Raw genomic sequence first — 20941 nt, 5'->3', positions numbered from 1 at the left:
CAGCTCAGAGCCTGAAGCCTGCTCTGGATTCTGTCTCTCTCTCTCTCTCTCTCTCTCTCTGCCCCTCCCCTGTTCATGCTTTGTCTCTCTCTCTCTCTCTCTCAAAAAAGAATATTTAAAAAAATTAAAAAACAAAATCCCAGTTATGAGTGCACCCGAGCAGTTCAAACCCATGTTGTTCAAGAATTAACTGTAGGAATTAGCTGAGCACAGGGTGGCTCAGTCAGTTAATCCTAGGTCTCTTGGTCTCAACTCAGGTCATGGTCTCATGGTTTGAGAATTCAAGGCCCACATCTGACTCTTCACTAGCAGCACAGAGCCTGCTTGGGATTCTCTGTCTCTCTCTCTGCCCCTCCTCTGTTCCCTCTCTCTCAAAACAAATAAACTTAGGGTTTTTTTTTTTTTTTAAGTTTATTCATTTTGAGACAGAGAGAGCAAGTGGGGGAGGGGCAGAGAGAGAATCCCAAGCAGGCTCCACACTGTCAGCATGGAGCTCAATGCCTGCTGGAACTCATGAAACATGAGCTCATGACCTGAGCTGAAACCAAGAGTCACTGAAACCATTGAGCCACCCAGGCACCCTAAGACGAATAAACTTTAAAAAAAAAAAAAAAAATCAACTGTAGATCATGCTGTTGGGGGGTAGCAGAATTAATCTTCCTTCCTGTTACATCACTATAGCAGTACATGCTTCTAGCACTTAAAATCATAGTTTACAAACGTGTTTAACGGTTCTCCCTCACTAGACCACTAACTTCTGCAGAATAGAGATTGTGCCTGATTTCATCACATCAAGATCTGATAAAGTTCTTTGGCATTTAATAGGTGCTCAAATGAAAGTTTACTCAGGAAGAAAACATCTACAATTGAAGCTAAATAAATGCAAAGTAAAGCAAGGAACCTAGCATACGGATATCCACCCTCTCCAACCAAAGGAAGGCAGAATAAAAGACAAAAACTCATAAAGCAGAAGAAAGGACTCAAGGATGGGCGAAAAGGAGGACATCTCCTCCCTCCCACCGCCACGACAGTTTCCCTGGTAGGTTCCAGCACATTCAGGCGTGGCTGGTGTCACTGCGCCCCTTGGCGACCACCTCTCGGTCAGACCATCCAGCGCGCTCACTTTCCCGCCTCATTGAGACCCAAAGATAGGGGTAGGGCCGCGCGAGGTGCGGGACTTACGTCACGTCCGGTTCCGGACGCGGCACGCTAGAAAGAGGAGCCAGAGCGCGGAGGGGCGGAGCCAAGAAAGCGCGCGTTCTGAAAGGGGGAGGGGCCGGGTTAAGGAGCGCCGCGTCACGTCCGGCAGACTTAGAGCCCGTGCGGAGGCGGTGCGGAGCGCTTCGGTACTCAGCGGCTCGGGAACTTGTGCGTTCTACGAGGCTGCGGCGGAGCCTCTATATAGAAGGCGCAAGAGGTTGGCAGCTTCGATTGAAGCACGTCGAGCGGCGATAGCAGCTAGGAGTCATGAGCGACAGCGGCGAGCAGAATTACGGCGAGCGGGTACGTAGAGATGGTGCAGGGGGCGGCTGTGTGGTCCCAGCTTGCTTCTCTTCCAGGCCCGTCGGCCTCAGACCTGGAGACAGAGGCGATTTAGGCTCCGAAGTCTGAGGCTGGGAAGGAAGGGAGTTGGGTCTAAAAAACCCTTGCGGAGAGTGTCTTTAGTCGTGAAGGAGGCCGCCGTGGGGGGTTATGTAGTTCCCTACCCAAGACGGCGGTTTTTTTCCGTTACGAGAGGGGGAAAGCTTAAAAATGGCCGCTGCGTCCCCTCGGTGTTGGGGGAGGGGAGCGGTATCTCATTTCGCCGTTGCTCTCCTGCGAAGCCTCGCTGCCGCCATCTTGGGCTGGCGGGCCGGGCGGGCTGCCAGAGGCACAAAATGGCGGAGAAGCCGCGCGTCCAAGGCGGGCCCGCGCCTCAGTGGGCCGTGGGGGGGGGGGGGGGGAAGAGAGGCAACCTACTCAGAGGGTTTTCGCCCGGCGTTTAGGTTAAGAAAGGATCGTCTGTGGACCCCGAAGTGATGGAATCTAGGAAGTTCTTGGGACCTCTCTTACGGTGGGGGAAACTAATCCGAGGTAGTCAAGTTCTGGGCCCGGTAGAGGTGGTTTCGCGCGCGCTTTGTGTTCGGCCTAAATGGAGTGTTTCTCTTTGATACCGAAAGTGCTTTCAAACGAAAAGTCATTATCGGGGTATCCGAATAGACTAGACCCCGAGGCCGCTGAGATTTTCTTCTTTCATGGAGTAGGTATTTTTCACGGGGTTGTGTAGCAGGAACTGGCGGGCAACTTGTGGCGCCGTTACTTCCTTTTGTTTTGAGGCATTCTAAATCTGTGAACCACTACTCTGTTGGTACACCTTTTTTCTTTTCTTTTCTTTTTTCTTTTTTTTTTTTTTTTTAAAGCCTCCACCTCTCATGTGGAGTTGGGTGAATGTTAACTGGAGGAGTAAGACCGTTTCCGGGCTTAAAAAACGTGATGTAAAGCTGGTTGCGAGGCTGTGGGTACTAACAATGATGCAAAAATAGAAAACTTGCCAGAATCTTAACATTCGAGGTTGTGGAGAACTTTATTGAAGAAGGAAGTTGATTTTTTACTTGGTAGGAATACGTGGGGGTGCTTTTACAGTTTGGTAGGTTTTCCTTTTCTTCTAGGGCTATTGTAAGATCTCCGTTAACAGTCGTCAGGTAAATCTGTTCAAGTATCTTAGCAAACTCTCATAAAAAGATTTGGGGCCTTTCATTAGAAAGGCATTTTTAGAAACCTCTATCATAGCTCCTGGAACATTGTCGAAATTACTGTTTAACTTGGGAGCTAAATCTGATTGATTTTGGTCTGAGATAATCAGGCTTGACTCCCTGTTCAGAGGAATATTAGCTTTTTTCATTTTTCCCTAAGCTTTTGATCCCAACATTACCAAAACGTGTACGATTATTTTTATACCTTTGCTTTCTTATGGTTAGAAAGTTTGGAGTGAGCGCACAAATGGTTAAAGCTGTGATTTCTGATTTCTGCCGGTTGACTACACTGTTGAACTGTATTTGGATTGGAAAGCAAATGATGACTTTATTAAGTCTTTTGTTTTCTGAACAATTATTGGGTACTATTTGCACTATTGAGAGGATGCAAAATGACCGGTTTCTGAGAAAAGCTCTCAGTTGAACATACCTTAATGTTACTTGTAATCATGTGCTTGTGAAGACGAAACTTGCCCCAAAATAATATTTGGGCCTATTTTACATATGGGAGGAAACAATTGTTGGAAGTAGGTTCCTGGCTTGAGACCGTTCAAGAGAGGTTGTCATCCAAATAATTTGACATTTTTGAACATCTGCTTTCTTCCATAATCTTGTTTATGTAGATTTATTCACCAAAATCTTATGGAAGGAAAGTTACAAAATAATTTCAAGCTGTATATTAGAAATTGATGTATTTCTTACGTAAGAGTCTTGGATCCTGGAAAGGTTTCTAAACTTTCAAGTTGTGGCATACTTATGCATTGTTTTGTTTGGCATTTATTTTGTGTGTAGATTGCTTTGCAATTGGTGAATTGGAAACTGAAGAGGTTAGACTAGGCCTAAAAAAAAAAAGTTTGGATTCCTAAAGAGTACCTGGCAAAAGCCCTGAAGCTTAATGGAACAGATTAGATATAATGCTGTAAAAATGATGATGTATATAATAGGTCTGACTGGCTATAAAAAAAAAAAAAAAACAACAAAAAACCTTCTTTTGACAGTGCCTGAGAGCAGTGAAAAAGTTGCATTCAGAGTAATAATCTTGGACATGTTTGGTATGAATAGCTTCTCTGAAGCCTGAAAAATTAATTCAGCTCTAGGCCCTCAAACATTTCAAACTGTTAATGTAAATCATTAAAACAAGCCTAATCTGTATTGTTAATGTAATCACTTAAAATACAAATCTCTTTAGTTTGGCTGGAACCCCACCCATCCCCAGCCTGTCCCTTCATTTGGCTATCCAGAATCCAGACACTCCCATATCCCCAGCATAATTCTGGAAGTTTTTTTTCCCCCCAGTCCTTTAGACTTCAGAAGTTTCTTTCCTAAACAGACTGTAGGTGTGTGATAAATTGTCGTCCATCTGGTCACCCATAGGGTTTTACTTCTTGGGTGAACGAATATACGAACAGAACTGTTGGTTCAGTGTGTCCTTTTATCTTCTTTTAAATGCATAGTTAGGATAAATTGCAGAATTTTTGTGGTTCATGTCACACTATTATAGCAGAGTGGCTTTTACCTTTATTGTGAGATTTTTTTCATGTGATCGATTTAACTCAAAGTCTGTTTCTATCTAGAGTTAACTTATTTGATGTAGGCAAACCCGTGCAAAATAAAATACTTTTCATCTCCCAAATTCACTTCTCTTCCAGTACTTTCCAAAAGTTGCTGGCAAATATTTTTGGGAAAAGGGTTGACCAGTCAGCCCCTTTGCAAAAAGTCTTAGCAGTTATGTCATAATATGGACAAATAACATAAAAAGAGTCGTTGGTGGCTAGTTTGTAGGTGCATAGCAATATTGAGGGGGGTAATCTTTAAGGCCTGGTAATGGTCATAGTATGCTATTTAGAGTATGCGATGTTTGTGTGTTTGGTCTTGACACTGGTTTAATGCTCTGCCTTTCTAATGAATGTAATTTCTTTAGTTTCTACAAATAAGTCTATACTCAGAGAATCCAGAAACTAAATAAGGAAACACTATTATATGAACAGGTAGTTTTAATTTCTGCCTTGCTGTCAAGATTACAATAGCAAGCAGTTCAAGAACATATTCTGGTAGAATATTGGCTATAGTTATTGTAGAAATAATGTTTGCACTGTAGGTACATTATCTAGTCTTACTCTTTATGGAGATGAGTAGTATCCGGATACCATCCCATCAAACTGCCTTTCAGCTTTCTGCAGTTTTTCTCTTCTGCTTAATCTTGGGTTGTCTTTCTGTAGTCTTTGTTTTTGGCCCCTAACTCTGAATTCTGATTTCCAAAAACTGAACCATCTGAATCTATTTCTTTCTAAAGAATTGCAGCCATTGCACCACATTCCTTTAATAAAGGATTGAATTAATGTCAAGTGAAAGGAAATAGTTTGCATTGTTTCACTGTGAGTCTGGTTAGGTATGAGTCTCTTGAAAAAACCAGGTTGAAGAATATTTTTCTTGGTTTTAACTAAGAATGTTTTAATGTTGTTTGGAACTAGAAGGTGGCATTTTCAAACTGAAATTACAAGTGATAACAAGGTAAGTACTACGGTTTTTTTAAAGAGGAATTCAGATGGTGAGATGTTGATTAATAGCATTCACCTTTCCCCTTTATCTCCAACAAAGCCCAGAACCTAATTGATAAATATTAACATTTTGCCCAAGAGAGGTATTTTTAGAGCCTTCGCATTCTGTGTTATGTTCAGTTTTCATACATAATTGTATTTAATTTTTTCTAGAAGGGATAGTGATTAGTGTTTAGGAATTTTAAGTGTTTTATCCAGTTTAGTTTTTTGGGTTATGGGTTACATCGAATTTTAGATCTTGTTTTCATTTAGTCTTGTTTTTAAGCAAGCCAAAAAAAGTTCACTAGAATAGCAAATTTGAGTTTCTAAATTCTCAAAAATCTTTTTGGATTGGGTGTGGAGGTTATTTTCAGATTACTACTCTGATTAATATAGACTGCCCAATACTGCAGAATGCATGAGCCCCTTCTTAGAGTCAATATTATTGATGCAAGAGATGGGCTTAAAACTGATAATAGGTAAGTCAGATTTTTTTTCCCCCCTTCCAGAAAATATTCTGTCTTTGGAGTATTTTTCTCCACCCAACCTTCTGGTAGAGTTTACAGAAAAATAAAAACATTCCATTAGTATGAGCATTAACCTTTATATAGCAGGATCAACCAATTTTTCTTTGTCTCATCCCAATTTTTTAAATATTACCTTCTTAGCAACCTACTGAATTTGTACATGTTTTTAATGTTATTTGAATTCAGTTCTAGTCCCTAGAGTCGTTCTAACAAAAAATTATGTTGATGGAAGTTTCTGCTTATTTCTTCACCAAATGGGCAATAACATTAAGCCCAGTAGTTGGTCGTCTGGTTTCATTAAAGTGGCCACTTGAGCTCAGTAGTTGAGTTAAAATAAACCTAATATTTACATTATCTAGCAACATGTTTTTTGGTCTTTGAATATAAAAGGAGGAAGATGGTTTGGAAGAGGTAATAAAATATAAAAGCAGGAAGGCATCCATATTGAAAAGTTCCAATACATAGAGCTTTGGCCTCCATTCCAGTATTTCGTGCATCTAAAGCCCTGTTTCTGTATGTTATCTTTAGGAGGCCCCAAGAGGAAACCTGCTTGGGCATTCTGATTCCACGATTACCTTTGTGCTGCCAGCAAACATATCCCATTACATTTTAGTGATGGATATTAAAAGGAAATCAATTACTGTGATTCCCTTAAAAAGCTATTTAAAATTTTTCCTGGGTTAAACAATAATTGACTTTCAGCGACAAAAAAACGAGACTGAAAATTATGCTTACTTTCTCAGGAAAGGCATCACAACACTTGCCACTATAGCCATGGTTGTCTTCATGCCCACATAAGTTATAAAGACTTTGTTTTCTCTCTCTCTCTCTCTCTCTCTCTCTCTTTTTTTTTTAAAGGAAGCTTTAGCCCCAATCACCCCCAAAGAAAATAAACTAGTAAATTGTTGACAAGTGAGGTACAGGATAACAGGGAGAACTAGAATGTTTTGTGAGGCAGTATTTATTTTGTTTAGGGTGTTGAACAGACACTATTACATTTTATTGATCTGTTAAGTGATGATTGAGTTTTGGTTTTTGGGTTTTGTTTTTTTTTTTTTAATTTTAGGAGGTGAGCTATAATTTTTTCCCAATATTGCCACCTTAAAAAGTAGGATTTCTCCTTTGGACTGCACAAGATTTTAATACGTTTGTTCATTGAGGGGGAATTTACAAAAAATTCTTTGAAAACCTCACTGTTGGATTCAAGTTCGTTTGCTTTCTTTCATAACTACTTGGATATAGTAGTTGGTTGATCTGATTTTGTCTTTTTATGGTTCTAGTGCTAAATTTAGTAGTCGGACCATTCATATTTAAAATTTCACTAGAGCAGCTTTCTAGGGGTGGGTTTTGAGCACTTTAGTCCAAATTTTCTGATTCCCTGACATTGTCTTCTACAGAGCTCTTTAAATATGCAGTACAAAAATGTGTGACATTACATATCTTTACCTTATCTATTATCTAGACAAGTCACAATTTGTAAACCTGTCCAGCCCCGAGCTTTGTCATCATTGTACAAATGAATTGTCCGTGCTTTCCTTTCTTGCACTTTTGTATTAATGTGTCACTTTTTGACTAGAGTTGTGCTTTTGACACTTAACATTTTCTTGATGAATACAATAAGTAAGAAGTGTGAAATGTAATTAAAGTTCTTAAATGTTAAATGAACAGCAAATGTTCAGTTGCGCACTTCGCATTCAACTTAAGCATGATAAATCTATTTGAAGTAGACAATGAGAATGAGGTTGGTTACCTAGTATATTTTAGAACCAACAGGAAGCTAGTTTCAGTTTTTTGAGCTGCATATTCTAGGGTTTTTTTGTTTTTTTTAATCCAAAAAGAGGGATTTTTTTTTTTTCGAGTTTCAGTTTTGGCACTGGATTTTATCCTGGAGTTTTAAAATATTCTTCATCCTGTTCTTTTTCTATTAAGGTTAATGTTGAAGAAGGAAAATGCGGAAGTCGTCATTTGACAAGTTTTATAAATGAGTATTTGAAGCTCAGGAATAAGTGAAGCTGAAATTTGAAAAAATAAAAGAAAGAATGCATGCTAATTATCAGACCAGAAGTCCCACTTGTAGAATATTGAGCAATTTGTGTGAAGTGGGGAAGATGAAAGAAGTCAGAATTTGAAACGGAAGAATGAAGAAAAGAAATAAAAATGAAGTTAAGATAAGAAGTAATCTGGAATCAGAAAGCACTACGCTAAGTAATTACTAGTCTGTTTATGTGTCCCTGTATATTTTGCTAAACATGCATGCATTATTTGTTTAATAGAAGAAAATATATACAGGGCAAAGAAGTGCCTTCCAGGGGAAACGTTTAAATTAGGTAATTCTAATTTTAACTTCTTAGTCAAATGATTGAAATGCAATTTTAAAAAATAACCCTTTGTAGTCAAATATGAGGCAGGAATGAGCTCTCCAGCATGGGTAACAGTTGGCTTCATGTTGTCTCTCTAGATTTTTTTGTATAATGCTGCTGGTCCTGGGCCATGAGTGAGTACCTCCAGAGTTGGGATTGGTGGTCTGTGCCACCTCCATGGACTCTTAAGATTCATTGACCCCTATCTTTTAGTACTGAGCAATATATAGTAGAATGTTTTCTAAGTTTGTCATAGTTTTCCCAAAGAATGTCACCACGATGGTTATAGAAGCAAACCAGTGAAGAGGATAGTTCCTTTTGGCATTTATGAAAATTCTTTCTAGATGGCATAGGGGAAACCTATGACCAATTAGGCCCTAACTTTAAGATGCAGGTTCTAAATTCACAAGGATGATTCTTTTCTTCTGTTTAATGCCTGTTCCAGTTGAATGACTAGGATTACTGCTGAAAATATATTAGCTTCCCTTACAATGAGGTGGGTCACAGAAGTGAACAGGATCTCTAACTCAAAGTGGCAATAGTGGTAGTTGTTCAGAAAACTGCTCTATTCCCTTTTTCTCATTTGCTGCTGTTAAAATTTAACTGTTACAATGACGTGAGAGGTATAGATTATAAAGTAACTTAGTTTTGGTTCCTCACTCCGACCACTTACTGTGAAAAATAAACCCTAAAGGTCTGTCCTTTCCCCTTCCGCGTGTTTTGTTTTAGTTGAATAAAAGAATACGATGGTTAGCGAAATGTTACTTTCTGTTGGATAGGACAAGTGAACTGTCAAAATAATACCCAGTGGTAGCTAACCAGTAGTTGTTCTCTGTTGGGAAAGCCAAGGGTATCACTTCTTCCTGAAATGAAGACAACCTAAAAACACAGAGTTGTCAGGTCTTCTAGCTCTTGGAAAAAGTGGTTTAAATTACATATCTAAAAGGATCTATCTTCTAGCATTTTAGGGCCAGTTGTCAATATGAAATTTGTGCTTTTTATAATTATTTCTGCCTTGCAAGGAGAAGAAAATTATTCTCAATTCATAGTAGTTTCCAGCATTTGCTTTGCCCCAATTACTAGTTTGTAAATTTTGCCACGTATAAACTAATAACGTTAATTTTGCGCTCTGAATTACTTACAGATTAGGCAGAGAGCTGAGGTAAAAAAAAGAGGTGAATTGATACTTTCTGTTCAAGTCCATGAATTCCTGAAAGGCCCTTGGGGTCTAAAAGAGGAAAAACCTATTAATCCTCTAAATGGAAAGAAAGCACTTTGGAATTTGATTATATGGCCTAAGCTTGGATAGATGTATAGCAAAAATAAACGCTGATGCCCATAGACCATTGCATCCATTCAGGGTTTTCTTCTCTTCCCACCCCACCCCTCCCCCCCTTGACCAAGGCATCTTTGAGTCTGACAGTGCCTCCTCTCAGCCCTGCTCTGCCTATTGGGGAAGTAAGAGGGAGACAGGCCTCTTGTCCTGGGGCAGGTGGAGCAGAGAAAACTAGAGAAACAAGGTTCCACGAAGATACTTTCACCAAGAAAAATCAGTAGGTAGGAAGCCTAAAATTTCTGAAATTGAGTAAATCAATGAGACTTAGTTAGCATTATAAACATGTATGGTGCTTTTAACAAATGTAGAAGATGAACTCCAGAGTTATTAGAATAAGCTCTAGTTTAGGGACTTGTATTTTTAAATGCTGTGTAGGTTTACTGTATACCTCTAAGAGCCACTGTTCAAAATCTAATTTACTGCATCCAGTTTCTAATACAGGAGAAACCTAATGATTTGATGGTTCCAGATCTTTTGGTTTCCTTCATCTCTTTCAAAAGGTTTTTCTAAGATACTGTCATGCTCAGAATAGGAAGATGCAGAAAAAGGTATTTTGTTGAAAGGCTGAGTTAGTTTTTGTGACATGTTCCCTTTAAGTTGTATATTAGAATATGACTAAGATCCAGTCTATAGAAATGATTCCCTGAGCAGAAATTCAGGGAATTTTTTGGCTTTGTTATTTATGCTAATTATAAGTTCATGATCCTTTTTCTTGAGGTATTGGTGTCCAGAGAAGTGTTTTTGGTACGGTTTTAATGTGCTGACACTTAAAACTTTTTAGCCCTAAGAGTGGACTTCAAGTTTTCCTTGTGTGGAGGTTTTCCCAGCTGGGTTTGCAGATTTGCCTGTGGATTAAGGTTTAAAGTTAACTTTGTTTTTAGATTTGGCTAATAATTTTAGGTCTCATTTTTTTTTTCTCGAGCTAAATTTCCTTGAATGTGTATTTCCAAAATAGCTAATGGCTAACATAACCATAAAGGGGTTTAAATTCTTTAAGAAATATTCCTGACCAGAAAGGGAGGAGGAGGCATTATTTAGGTGTTAGCCTAACCAAATGTGTAGAAGGGGAAATTTTTGCATTCTGGCTGGTGTTTCCCCTATTCCTGGTCTAAGAAACGATTGCTTACAAAATATGTCTGCAGATAGTTAATTTTAGAGGTTGAGAGAAAAAGCTCATAATTTCGTAAATACTGTATCTTTGACCCTAGAGATAGAAATTCACGAGAAGCTTCATAAGGCTTACGACCTAGGCTAAAAGTGCTGTCTCTTCTCTCAGTGGACGGACTGGTAACACAGGTTAGAATAAGGCTTTTCTGCTTAATGAAGCCAGAGGCTTAAGAGATCTTGACTTTCTACCCTTTTTTCCTTTGTATTTTGATTCCTAGGCTGATGGATTTAACTACTTGAGTGATAATCTTTTAACTGTTATGTGAGTTATTTGAGCACTCTGCTCTCCTTTCCAGGGTAAATTGTTTTCTTTTGGTTTCCACTAAAAGCTATATAATCATTCCATGAAGTAATTTTTCTAGCATTGAGATAAACAAAGACAGTTAATTTAGGGGGTCTCAATTTATCTCTTTGCTTCTAGGTTAGTTTTTGCCTGTGGTAAAGAGGTCAGAAACCACACCATTATTTTTGAGAACTTTGTCCAAGAAGAGGAGGGAGGTGGAGTGTGCTTTTAAATGTCTCTGTGCAGAGTATTAAATGTCTCTCTGCCGGAGAACCCCAAGAGATTAATTGGGGTCCCCTAAGATGGAGTGCACCCTTTAACCATTCCTTGTTAAAGGCAGCTGTTCTCATTAATAACAGTATCCTCTTTTTCCTTGAATCTCTTTATAGTCACTCCAGGGGAAGGAGAGGAGGCTGTCACATTCCATGTCCCATGTTTTATAATGACTAAAATCTTACTGGGGAAGTTTCTAGAGTTGTTTCAGGCCTAACGACCAGAACTCCTTTTACTGGCAGAGTTACTCTCTTTCCTGTTCTAAACTTCAAACTCAGTTTCTTCTGTATTGCATATAAATTTTTTCCCATTATGCTGTAGACCACATATGTGGAATATGTTCTATATTCCAAAAAGGTTTGATGAACTGTAATTTAAAATAATCCTGTTCTATCCTTTCAAGAATGGCCAGAATATTCTGAAAGTCTACCACACAGGGAGGTCTCCTGTGATCATTTTTATCCAGTAGCTTTGACATAGATTATTACCCCTATAGTAATGTTGGGTCCTCTTGAATCTGGCCATTTCTGCTGTCTTGGGTGGAAAGACTCAACAGACTTTATGCTTTTAATTTGCATTAAATCGGATAACCTAAAATGAGGGTTGTCTTGCTAGCTGCTGATACCTTAGTTAGCTATCAGACTGAGTGGCTTTGTTCTCTCTCCTCTGAATCCACTGGGTTTTTTTTTGTCTGTTTTGGTGCGTTGGCAGAACATCTCCTTGGTTCAGTTACTTTAAATGTATGCTTTTTATACTGATAAGTTGGCTGTGCTTTTGCTCATTGATGAGCTAGTCAACCCTTTTTATCCATTCTCTTTGCTGGTTTCTTTAGAGATCTTCCTTACTGTGTCACTTAACTATCAGCTAGTCTAGTTTTGATTGGGTACACTATGGCTGTACAGTATATACTTACTTAGACTTTGGTTTTTTCACATACAATTCTGAACTCTCCCTTCCTTAGCCTAGATAGGAGCCCCTGATTTAATCTGTTAACTTTTCTAGCTACTTACTCCCTAATCCCCATCAGTTTGCCATGGTTCATCTCCATTTAGCTGAGGAGGCTCTAGATCTCTGGCACTGTCTACTCTTCCTTCTGCACAGTTCACTGCCTTTTCAGCTGTGGCTCCATCTGGTTGCTTTATTTGAGCTTCTTAAGGGCATCCTACCATGGTTAGGTGGAATTAGGGTCTAGTATCCTTCAAGCTGGTCCTTTCTACTAGGTTTCTACCTTTTGCTAGGACTTGAAACTGATCATCCTTGCCTCTTTTCTCACTCAATAAATATAACTTGAGAAGTGAGGTCTTCTGAAAAAAATCAAAAGCATTTTAAAGTAAGTTTTATGATTTTCATAGGGTTTTGTTTTATTGATGGCAACTTGATTGAAAATAGGTATAAGATATAGGTGTCATAGTTAATAAGATTCTTTCTTACCCTAGTCTTTATGGAGTAACAATCCCAAAACACAATCCTTGGACAGTTCCCTTAACTGCTTGGCTTTGGCACCCCTTTCTGAGGAGAGTGGGGTCAGTTAATTCTTATCCCTGCTCCAGGAAAGGTGGAAGTTCAAATAAATTGGCTTATGTCAGTTGGAGCAATGTAAATATATGAGGTATATTCAGTTCCTGCCCTTACCTATGTTTTCTTATCTTGGAAGGGGATTGCTTTCCCTCACCATTTATCTCACAGCAGCTTATTTGTTTTTAAAGTTGCCCAGAAAGTATACAAATTAAACTTTTGACATCTACGTGTAGGAATCCCGTTCTGCTTCCAGAAGTGGAAGTGCTCATGGATCTGGGAAATCTGCAAGGCATACCCCTGCAAGGTCTCGCTCCAAGGAAGATTCCAGGCGTTCCAGATCAAAGTCCAGGTCCAGATCTGAATCTAGGTAAGAAAGACTGTCTTGGGATTTTCTTCTGTTACTCTTAGCTTTGAAATTGGTGTGTGCTTTGTAAATTAGGAAGATAGAGAGGGTTGGATCATTTGTTGGCTTATTTAATATTGGTACTAGTAATGAACTTAATCATAAGTTCTGGGATAGAAGACTAAGTGGTTAAGAACCTGGGCTTTTGGCGTTAGGGTTCAAATCTTACCTCTATTTTTTCTGGCTTGGGCAGATTACTTAACCTTTTTCCACCTTAGCTTCCTTATCTTTAAAAGGCAAGTTAGTAATACTAGTTCTTGAGAATTGTGAGGATTCACTAGGAGTTTAAGTATGACAGACTGCAGGACATTGGCTTTCATAACTAATTCTTGATAAGTAGGTGTAGTCTAATATTATATACATGTGTATAAAAAAAAAATAATACCTTAATACAGCGCACTTTTTTTTTTTTAATGTTGGTCAAGAGTAGGCGATACATCCTTGTTTGCCCAGGACAGCCCCAGTTTATGCCTATTGTCAGGCATAATTAACTGCACCTCTTTTCTCTCTTACAATGTGTCCTGTCTGGTTTAGATGACAGTTCATATGATCACTCCAGTTAGGAGCAATTGATTGGTTTTAAAACACTGCTGGAGAAAACTTATGGTGATGGTGATTTTATCTTAAGTGAATGGTGGGCATAAGTGGGAGAAGCTGAAAAAAAACAGGGTGGTATTCTGAGGGGGGAGGTGGGCACAAATTAAGCTAGTGTGAAGTGCTGCATGTTTTATGATTATCAAGGGTTTTTTTGAGTATGTTAATTGATCTTGAGTATGTAATTTTGATCTCCTTTATCTTAATTATTTTAAGAAATGGAAGAGAGCAAGTAGTGGTTTTGGAGCTCTTCCTAGTAGAGTGGAGATGATTGTAGATACAGCAGAAAAGTCTTGATCACATGTCTGGATTATGTTTCGCCTTTTGGACTTTAACCCTAGAATAGATGATTAGAAGAATTGGAAACTGTATCTTATTGTCAGCTAATTAGTTATACTCTTGAAACCTTTGTCTTAACAGGTCTAGATCCAGAAGAAGTTCACGAAGGCATTACACAAGATCAAGATCTCGGTCCCGCTCCCATAGACGATCCCGTAGCAGGTCTTATAGTCGAGATTATCGAAGACGGCATAGCCACAGTCACTCTCCCATGTCTACTCGCAGGCGTCATGTTGGGAATCGGGTAAGATGACAAAATTGTTGTTAAAGCAGTGGACTTTGTCTCTTCTGTTTTGAAATCAGAGCTGATTATATTTGACACTGGACTTTTAGCAGTGAACACAAGTTCCTTAGAGGTCTCCTTGTGTTCTGAGTTAGTCTTTTTAAAAGGTATTTTCTATGTTAGGGCTGTCAGTCACATGTAAGCAAAATATTGGGACGGTGTAACTCACCTCATGAAAACACTCTCTTGGTTATTCCCATTTAATTTTAGGTGAGTTTATTTCGGGTACTAAGGCTTATCTTTCCTGACTTTTTTTTCCTCTGGCTTATAGAGATAATGCTATTTTAATTATTCTTATGTGTAGAATAAATCTTAGGTGACTCCCTTGGGCTACTTGCCCTTTAATATTCCCTCACAAAACTGCCAGTTTGGTATTCACAAGTAGAAGTCACTGTTCCCGTCCCCCCTTGTTTAATTCTGAGGTTGAAGTTGTTTTTGGAGTCTTTTTCTGCCCATTCTTAATGCTTGTGGCTATTGCTATAATATACTAGTTATTAATTTCAATTACTTATTCCCTACTTTCACTGTTGGTGACATTTCTTAGCTTCGGTTTATGATAAGTTTTAAAGTTTAAAATTCATCTTTCCATTTCTAGGCAAATCCTGATCCCAACTGTTGTCTTGGAGTGTTTGGATTGAGCTTGTACACTACAGAAAGAGATCTAAGAGAAGTGTTCTCGAAATATGGCCCCATTGCAGATGTGTCTATTGTATATGACCAGCAGTCTAGACGGTCAAGAGGATTTGCCTTTGTGTATTTTGAAAATGTAGATGATGCCAAGGAAGTAAGTAAAAATTTACCTGTATCCTTGTAAAATAAGTCCTGTTGTTAACTTCCAACTACCAATGAACTTGAATAAGGATAATTTTTGCTTTTACGTTGTAAATAGGGTATATTTATAGTTCTTTATAAATCTTATTTCTCATAAAAGTATATCTTACTGTTATTGGACAGTTTGTGGCTTTGTCCAGGGTGTATATAATAACTTTCAATGTATCTTTCGAAGGCAAAGGAGCGTGCCAATGGAATGGAGCTTGATGGACGTAGGATCAGAGTTGATTTCTCTATAACAAAAAGACCACATACCCCAACACCAGGAATTTACATGGGAAGACCTACCTAGTAAGTTTAAGATTGATAGCTGAGTTCGTTTCCTCTAACAACTACATGTACTGGGAGGAATCTTTGGCATTTCATCCAGTCCTGACACAGTATAAATCATTTTCCCTGTGTTTTTAAGTTTATATCTTGAGAGAGTGGGGGGAGAGAGAATGCCAAGCAGCCTCCATGCTGTCAGCACAGAGCCTGCCCCACAAATGGTGAAATCATGACCTGAGCCAAAATCAGCATATGCTTAACTGAGTCACCCAGGTGCACCCCATCTTATGTGTTTTGTTTTAACTAGCTAAAAGTGTATTCAATAGAACATATTCAGTGGGAACATTGTATTTGTGCTGCAGACTGAGAGAGGACATCCTACCATATCATACAGAAATGCCATATATCTGGCTTTGCTTGGTAATTAATGTTCTTGATTAGACCATTTTTCCCATAAGGAAATCTTAAGTATTCTATTAAAGTCAGGTATGGAACAAATCCTACTCAAGTGCATTTTTTAGCTTTGTTAAACAATGGAAAACAGGGGACTTCAGTTTATGCATTGGACTATGATAGGCTGCTTCTCTCTTGTCCTCCTCGGTGTTTAAATTGACAAAAATCTGTGTTGGTCTCCCCCCCCCCCCTTTATTTTAAATTTACCCCTCAAATCACATTCTCCAAGTAATGATTTTACTTTTCCCTTTCTCTAGGGAAATATATGGGCTTTATTAGCAAATGACTTTTAGTTGGATGCAAGTTAGCAGAATGTGTATTCCTTAATCAAAAGATTTTTAAAATACATTTATGTATATTGTAAGGGCAGAGAAAGGACAGTGTTTATCCAATATCCGTGAAAATTTAAACAGGAATAATGCTACTTGCCTAGTTAACTTCTCTGTTAGAAAAGGCCTGTCTGTGAATTAATAATTAGGGAATGAGTAGATACCTTCATTTTTGCCCAATAGACGAGAGTAAAGAGGTTATAACTCGAAGCATTTGCCCAGTTATGTCCTTAGAGCTCAGCTGTGTGGCTCACAAGACCCAAATAAGCCATGCTGCTGCTATTGTCTGAACAGTTTAAACAATAAAAGTCATATGTACGAAGATAAGACCACATGGTATTTTATGAAGCTATATCATTTATTCATAGTGGAAGTTCACGCCGTCGGGATTACTATGACCGAGGATACGATCGAGGCTATGATGACCGAGACTACTATAGCAGATCATACAGGTAAGTTTACCACAATACGAGGTTTAAGTTGTTAAAATTTTGAAGGAAATACGTAGTCTCTCCTCTCCTGAATCAGTTGCAACATAATTTAAGGCAGCACTATATGTAAATTTTAGTCTTTGATAAAATCACTTTTTATACTAAATCTAGGACTAGAGTTTAAACTAGATTTTAAGGTTACGTGTCTTGTTAATTTAACTTAACATGTATATTTCTTTTTAAACGTCAAGTTGTAAACCAACAGAAATCCCTGGTTTGAACATGACAATAGAATCAAAATTTTAGACCATATTTTAGATTTTCCACTTTTGTGTACTTGTTTGGTTTTTAAGACAAGTTCCATATGCTACATTTTTTTTTTTTTTTTTTAATGTTTTATTTATTTTTGAGACAGAGACAGAGCATGAACAGGGGAGGGGCAGAGAGAGAGGGAAACCCAGAATCCGAAGCAGGCTCCAGGCTCTGAGCTGTCAGCACAGAGCCCGATGCGGGGCTCGAACTCACGAACCGTAAGATCATGACCTGAGCCGAAGTCGGACGCTTTAACCGACTGAGCCACCCAGGCGCCCCCATATGCTACATTTTGAAAGTTACTGCTTTAGAAAGTGGTTTTTTTCTTTGGGTTTTTGTTTTTTTTGTTTGTTTGGTTTTTTTGGTGTCTGTAATGTGTGATGCACTAGGGAGACAGGGAAAACTAAGTCTTAGAAGAATCCACAGAAGTAACTACTGAAGGACAATAGTGTAACAATGGTTGGTGTGTGTGTGTGTGTTTTATTTATTTTGAGAGAGCCTGCACAAACTGGGGAGAGGTAGAGGAGGGATTCTCTGATAGTGTGGAGCCTGACGCAGAGCTCAAACTCAAAAACTGAGATCATGATGACCTTAGTGGAAACCAAGATGCTTAACTGACTGAGCCACCCAGGCACCCCTAGATAGGTGGTGGTGGGTTTTGTTTTTAAGTTTGAGAGTGAGTGAGCACAAGGAGAGGAGAGGCAGAAAGAAAATCCCAAGCAGGCTCTGCACTGTCAGCCCAGAGTCCAGTGTGGGGCTTGATCCCAGGAACGGTGAGATCCCAACCTGAGCTAAGATCAGGGAATCACATGCATAACTGACTGAGCCACACAGGAACCCCCCTGGAGTTTATTATTAAATATTGGTGACTTTTTTTAGGGGGTTAGGGAAATACCTATCATACTGAGAATACTTTTGAGGATAAAAATGAAGTAAAATTCTTCGGTTTAGCAGCACCAGGTGATTTAGACCCTGTATTGCTTGTGAAAATGGAAATTGTGCAATAAGTATTGACCACAACAGCTAACCGTGATTCCTTAACCTTATTTTGGGGTGTGGTATTGAGATGTAAATGTCTTTTTTTTTTTTTTGTATGCTGTTTGGAATATTTAAAGAAGTTGAATGTGGAAGTGAGTCCTAAAGCGTGCAATTGTCTGGCATTTTATCCCTGGCAAAATCTCTTGGAAAGAACATATTTTTAGTTTATTTTGAGAGAGAGCGCAAGGCAAGGAGGGGCAGAGAGAGTCTCAAGCATGCTCCACATTGTCAGTGCAGTACCAGACACGGGGCTTGAACCCACAAAATGAGGTCATCACCTGAGCCAAAGTCCAACGCTTAACTGACTCGGCCACCTAGGCGCCCAATTATATGGGACTTTAAGAGATTGATTGCAGAGGATGGGAAGATTAAGGTCTTAGGTTTGATTTTTTTATTCAGATGAGCATTTACTTTAGAAAAGTTGTTTGTTCCGATACTCAGTTTAGCCACCAGAGAGAGCTCTATGTTAGTTTGTTAAAAGGGTGGCAAATGTAGTCCCTTAATTACTTCCAGAAAACTACCTTTCACTTCTCTGTGGGAGTTCTAACTTTACTACATTAGTAATACATTGTTTTTAAAACTTAAAAAATGAGTATGTGTTACTTTTCTGCCTTCACAGAGGAGGAGGTGGAGGAGGAGGAGGATGGAGAGCTGCTCAAGACAGGGATCAGATTTACAGGTATGGCAGGAGAGGATTTTAAATCTACACAACAGTAAGATGGCTCACATAAAAGATTTAGTTACAAGTATTTTGATGGTTAATTATAAGTTGCATCACACAAATTAGATTGTATGAAATACAAAAATACTGTAACTGAAACCAGTGACTGTGTATATGACTCCATGTGTGTGTTTACAGATGTGAATTAGGCTTACACTAGGTAATGAACTCAGTGGTACCTTTTTGTACCTTATTGAGAGCTTAAATTAAGGTCACTTACAAGGGTCCATAGTATCTTTCATCTCTTTATTACTGTATCTTCTTGTACTGTTGAGGTTTTGTTAGCTTTTAATGACCATCTCAGGATAAGCAAGTGAATATTCAAGTCACTCTGTCTTTGACAAAACAAAACCACTTTGAAGTACTAGTAAAATTTATTTGGGTGTTGGTTCATGATGGTGTGGTTAGGAATAGTGGTTTTATTAATCGGGACTAAAACGGACTTTGAAATACCATGACTGTTGAAAGTTGTATATGTCATCTAGTCTTTGTGGAGTGAGTCTTAGACGGTCTTGACATTTGTTTACAGAAGGCGGTCACCTTCTCCTTACTATAGTCGTGGAGGATACAGATCACGTTCTAGGTCTCGATCATACTCACCTCGTAAGTATTTAACTTGATTTTTTATCAAACCGCAGCAGATAATGGGTTAATTCAAGTAGTTTTATCTGTATTTATAGTCTCTACTACCCCTCAGTTGTGTGAGGGTTCAAGAAAGTATATGCAAACAATCCTTGGAATCTCTCATTCTTGTTACTAATTGAAATATAAACATATGTTCTGGTCACCATTTATAGCTTTTCTTTCTAGGAGTGCTTGCAAGTTTTGTATAGCGAGGAAAATTTGAGTGACTTTAAAACCTTAGCTCTTGAGTTAGACTTCCCAGCTATTTCTATTTAACATTTGTTCTTTGATTTCTAATGTAACCCTTGTGTGAAAGGGGTCTTTCTCTAGTTTCCCTGTAGAGAATCTGGTGCACAGAATTTTCTAATGGTAGAATAGTCTAAAAGTCTCAACATTAAAATATGTTTGATAAATGTACTTCATTACTGAAACACTATTATTTCTTTCTAGGTCGCTATTAAAGCATGAAGTTGAAGACTTTCTGAAATTTACCCTAGAGTTGGGATATTGTTTGTGGACAATATTTTTATTGTCTCCTGTTTAAAAAGTGAACAGTGCCTAGTGAAGTTAGGTGACTTTTACACCTTTTATGATGACTACTTTTGGTGGAGTTGAAATGCTGTTTTCATTCTGCATTTGTGTAGTTCGGTGCTTTGTTCAAAGTTAAGTGTTTTCAGAAAAGTATGTTTTGCATGTATTTTTTTACAGTCTAAATTTTGACTGCTGAGAAGTTTCTATTGTACAAAACTTCATTTAAAAGGTTTTTCTACTGAATCCAGGGTATTCTGAAGATCGAAGCCTGTGTGTAAAATGCTACCATATGGTAAAAAGCAACAATAAAGTTTGGTTTTTACTTTTCTTTCTAACATTAATGCTTAGCAGAACTGTTCAGATTAGGTTGTCAGTAGCAAATTTCAAGACAAAAATACCCATTTTCCTCCAATCCATGAAACATACTATACTTAATATACCTGCAACTAAGTGTTAAAAATTATGCTCTGTAACCCTGTACTGCTAGTATTAGAACTAAGGAACTTTCAATACAGCAAATGCTTAATGCTTATATAAATGTGGATTTGTCAGCCTTTATGTAATCTGTATTATATAAAGCAGGGAATAAGAAAAGAGGTACATAATGTATGCCTTTAAAAGGCTATTTCTTAAAGCTGTTACAAGGGGATAATGGTATTTCAACTAGTTATCAGCAAGTGACAATACATTCCACCACAAATGTACTCTTGTTCTTCTAGCTTTTAGACTATGGAAAAAACTGAGTGCTTCAGAGTTCTGGAAAAGAGAAGGGAACACTACACCTGTGTTGTGGATGAACTGAAGACTGCCTGTTCATTTTTTAAATATTATTTTCAGGTCCTTTGCTTACCAAAGGAAGTCCAATTTCACTCAAATGTTTTGAGAACTGTGTTTAAATAAATGCAAATGAAAAGAGTAAAAGGCTGGTACAACTCAGTTTACAGAAAAGATTTTATTTTAACCTTGTTACTTATAGAGGGTTTTTTTAAAGAATAATTTTTAGTCCCTTGTACAGTATCCCTTGGGCTAAAATGTAGTCTTCACTGTTTTTT

At 38.3% G+C, this 20941-nt stretch overlaps 1 protein-coding gene across 1 annotated transcript; it reads left to right on the top strand.

Annotated features, from left to right (window-relative positions):
• Window positions 1-1301: 1301 nt before the first annotated feature.
• TRA2B (transformer 2 beta homolog) lies at window positions 1302-20230 on the top strand. Its single transcript, XM_086674928.1, has 9 exons — window positions 1302-1503; window positions 12967-13100; window positions 14151-14313; window positions 14948-15136; window positions 15359-15474; window positions 16601-16684; window positions 18633-18692; window positions 19264-19337; window positions 19809-20230. The coding sequence occupies exons 1-9, from the start codon at window positions 1468-1470 to the stop codon at window positions 19817-19819; spliced, it is 867 nt and encodes a 288-aa protein (XP_086531054.1). The 5' UTR covers window positions 1302-1467; the 3' UTR covers window positions 19820-20230.
• The last annotated feature ends 711 nt before the right edge of the window (window positions 20231-20941 follow it).

This window comes from Puma concolor, chromosome C2, assembly GCF_028749965.1.
Source record: "Puma concolor isolate L17-30 chromosome C2, mPumCon1.1.hap2, whole genome shotgun sequence".
Classification (NCBI taxonomy): domain Eukaryota; kingdom Metazoa; phylum Chordata; class Mammalia; order Carnivora; family Felidae; genus Puma; species Puma concolor.
This window is presented reverse-complemented; position numbering and strand designations above follow the sequence as displayed.

Bases quoted from the DNA above. Each gene is read 5' to 3' on its own strand.
- TRA2B (XM_086674928.1), top strand. From the start codon at position 1,468: ATGAGCGACAGCGGCGAGCAGAATTACGGCGAGCGG. The intron at 1,504-12,966 runs GTACGTAGAGAT...ATCTACGTGTAG, and splicing joins AGCAGAATTACGGCGAGCGG to GAATCCCGTTCTGCTTCCAG. The intron at 14,314-14,947 runs GTAAGATGACAA...TTCCATTTCTAG, and splicing joins GGCGTCATGTTGGGAATCGG to GCAAATCCTGATCCCAACTG.